The 3,224-nt window shown below is 44.0% G+C and overlaps 3 protein-coding genes across 3 annotated transcripts in view; all 3 read right to left on the minus strand.

The window, feature by feature from the left end:
- Nucleotides 1-1,277: 1,277 nt before the first annotated feature.
- On the minus strand, nucleotides 1,278-1,967 carry LOC123125676 (putative ATP synthase protein YMF19). The gene has a single exon (XM_044546150.1). It carries the CDS (start codon nucleotides 1,965-1,967, stop codon nucleotides 1,497-1,499), a length of 471 nt encoding a protein of 156 aa, XP_044402085.1. The 3' UTR covers nucleotides 1,278-1,496.
- LOC123125696 (NADH-ubiquinone oxidoreductase chain 3) overlaps nucleotides 1,278-3,224 on the minus strand; it is a 2,791-nt gene continuing 844 nt past the window's right edge. The window contains exon 1 of the mRNA XM_044546172.1: nucleotides 1,278-3,224. This exon is cut by the window's right edge and continues 844 nt beyond it. The gene's annotated coding sequence lies outside the window, so the exon portion shown is untranslated.
- Nucleotides 1,278-3,224, minus strand: part of LOC123125685 (ribosomal protein S12, mitochondrial) — a 2,390-nt gene continuing 443 nt past the window's right edge. Inside the window, exon 1 of the mRNA XM_044546161.1 lies at nucleotides 1,278-3,224. This exon is cut by the window's right edge and continues 443 nt beyond it. The gene's annotated coding sequence lies outside the window, so the exon portion shown is untranslated.

Below are 3,224 nucleotides of genomic sequence, written 5' to 3' on the forward strand. Positions count from 1 at the left end.
TCCCTCGAGTCGAGCAATGAACAAGTAAGTTAAGTAGAGACAAGGAAGAGGGGAAATGCAGTATCGTTATGTTATAGCAAGATCATCAGATCATGGGTGAAGCAATCGATCATCAAAAAGTTCTTTATCAGCCGGCGGAAAGCGTGGTAATTCATTCATTTCATCGGAAAAGGATCGAACTGGAGTCATCGCATCGTTTCTAGATCTTCGATACCTCTATATTCTGAAGAATAGGTCCTAAAATGGTCAATCGATTGTTTTCTCAACGGGAATCGAGGAAATGGCAAGGGTTTGAGTATAGCGAGCAGAGGAATAGTTTCCTTTATCAAAAGAAGCCTATCGACTTGGAAACAGAAGATGTTGTAACTTAACTGCACCCTTCCTCTTCTGCCGATCTTTACAACGCTATGCACATCTCCTTCTTAGTTTTGAAAAAGAAAAGGGCCTCTTTCCTTTTCCCAATACTTGACCAAGATTTCTGTTTAGTTCAGTTCCAGATTAGGAAGCAATAGATGTTCCATTGGCCGAGAAGGAAACCAGTAAGCAGATTGAAGAGATAGATTGAATAACAGGCAGATTCCCCTCGTAACAGGCATATAAATAAGTCCCATTAAATTGATTGATAGACTACGCATCGATGGTGTCGAGTCAATCCTTGTAAGCTAAATACTACACAACCCTCCTTAGAGGGGGAACCTTAGAGGAAGAATACATATTACTTAGAGGACGGATGATGGTACATAGGCAAATCCTCAATCTATAGATGCTTTAGTGCCAGGCAGGCAGAGCCAGAGCCGCGTCGGGCAACGAACAACTCGTTTTTCGGAAGATAGTTGCGTTGCAGGTAAAGCTAGCAGTAGTTGGAGCTAAAGCAAGCTAGCTATAGGTGTTCGGATAGTTGTGTTGATAGAGGGTTTTCTCCCGGGAGACATATCGATTACACACAAGAACCTAACTCTACTTCTTTTATCCTCCTTACTGCTCCTTATCTCATTTCTCCTTTTATTAGCACAGCACCTTGTACTCCTTTACAGAAGCTGTATCGCTCAGAGCACAAATCGTTGTGCTCCTCACTGTTCAAGAGAGTTCTTGCCCTTCTCTGATCGGGGAAGGTCATTTAAAAACACTAGATCAGCCCATTTCAGTTGAAGAAAAAAAGTGATCCACCTAGAATATATGATCGATACCAAAAGATTGGATGTCATTTCTCAACACCAGCTTCTCACCTGGAGGAGGGAAGGGAGATATGAGCATAGCGATAGCGGTATCTTTTCCTCTTTTGATAGAAGCCCACATGCCCACTCTTCTACCCCCCCCCGTACCACAGGGTATCAGGGGCCTCATGATCTCCACGAACAGAGATCACTACACAGGAAACAGCTATATGAAAAACTTGCTTGCTTCTTCGAATCTCGAAATAACAGAACATATAGAAAGTGTTTTTGTGATTTTTCCATTCTCTTCGGGGAACCTATAGAAAGATTATCAGACGGCTTTCATGATATTATGCTTCCTTGCCCGTGTGGAACATGTGTGAGCATTATGTTTTTCCAACAAGTGATCCGACTGGAAGAAGTGTTATATGAGGACTTCGAGATCAAATAGAGAATCTGTCTCTCCATTCCTCGTGAGCCACTTATTTCTCCGAAATCAGAGATCAGAGTGATTTTCCTCCTTTTTCCCAAATAGTCGACGGTCTTACACCATTGGGATACTTCGGATAAACTGGAGTACATATATGAGAGACCGGTGCTAAAACCTTTTCTCGAGATATCTTCCAGATTCTTAGGGTCCTTGCTCCGGATCTCGCCCCCCCGGTGCGAAAGCAGTTGGTTCCGTAGTTTGAGAATTCTACTAATTCCAAGTATTCCATTATTATTATTAAATAAGAGAATATAAAAAGTAAAGAGGAGAAGACATAACCAGAAGAATTGTGAGAAATAAGTTAATTTATCAAGTTGAGGCATTTCGATTTGGATTTCAAATAAGAAAAAAAGGATTTTGTGAAATTTAGGAGTCGTTCGAAAGCATCAAGAGGGAAGAACTCAGATAGAAAGGCAGGCGAAGTTGGCGGCCAACCTAATTCCCCTCCCAGTTGTACCCTTGTGCATCCCCTTCGTAAACGATTTCCACTGGATCTGGAGATTCCCCGGGGCCCCCCGAATCATCATCTTCGGACCCCGAATCATCATCCCACCTTTTACGCTTCCGCGAAGAAGACGGGCCTGCCTCGTTCGCCCCATCATTTGCTTTTGTGCTTTCAGGGGATCCCGTGGAATGAGCCTCCTGCTCTTCCAAAGGCGCATCGGGGTCGGGAGAATCCGGTTCACCGAGCTCGGCGCGGCGAAACCGCTTCGCCAGATTGGTGGCTATTGCGACGAATTCGCTTGCGTCCCCGGCTTCCGTATAATCGGAGAAGATTTGTTGAAGAGTATCTCCTCCCTCACTATTCCACAATACATGATTTTCAGTGAACGATCGCGCAGATTCACCTTCCTCTAAAGGAAGAGGAGTGCCTACTTCGTGAAATATTCTTTCAACCTTGGAAGTCAACTCCGCAATTATGTCTTCGGGATGGGCGGCGTGCGCCATTTCCTGCTGGAGGTCTGGTAGTCCGCCAACGGGAGGTTGGTCTATGGGAAAGTCACCCCCGTTAGGAGCATTGGTCATGACGAGAACATTGAGATCCGCGACATTCTCATTCCCAAGATGAAAGGCTATTCCTTGAACTCCGAATAAGACAACAAATGCCATTATTAGTACTGTCAACGCAAGACCAAACGATGGTATAGCAATGAACAAAAGAATGACACTTGGAAATATGGTCCGAATAATTTCGATAGTAGTTCCATGAACAATCCTTTGTGGGATTGGATTAGTTTGCTCGTTGAAATGCCATAAAGCGCGAACCAACATCCGTGATACGAAAACCAAAATAAGAATGAGGAAGAAAAAGATATCGTGATGTAAAATGATCATGGGGACACATTGTTTTGAGGACCACAATTTCCTGCACTGTGCCTGTAGTGATTTCAGAATTCGGCAACTTAGCCTACTAAAAGATCAGTTACAAGAGCACAATGCTTTTTGTGGCTTCCTGCTCGGCAGAGAAGCCACGCTGCCGGGGCGGCCCTGTCACCCGGAGAAGATTTCTTTTCTTTGCTGATTCCTCTCAATGAAATTTGCGAAGAATAGCGGAGAGAAATGGTAACGTAATAAGGGAA

Source organism: Triticum aestivum, chromosome 1B, assembly GCF_018294505.1.
Source record: "Triticum aestivum cultivar Chinese Spring chromosome 1B, IWGSC CS RefSeq v2.1, whole genome shotgun sequence".
In the NCBI taxonomy this organism is placed as follows: Eukaryota; Viridiplantae; Streptophyta; class Magnoliopsida; order Poales; family Poaceae; genus Triticum; species Triticum aestivum.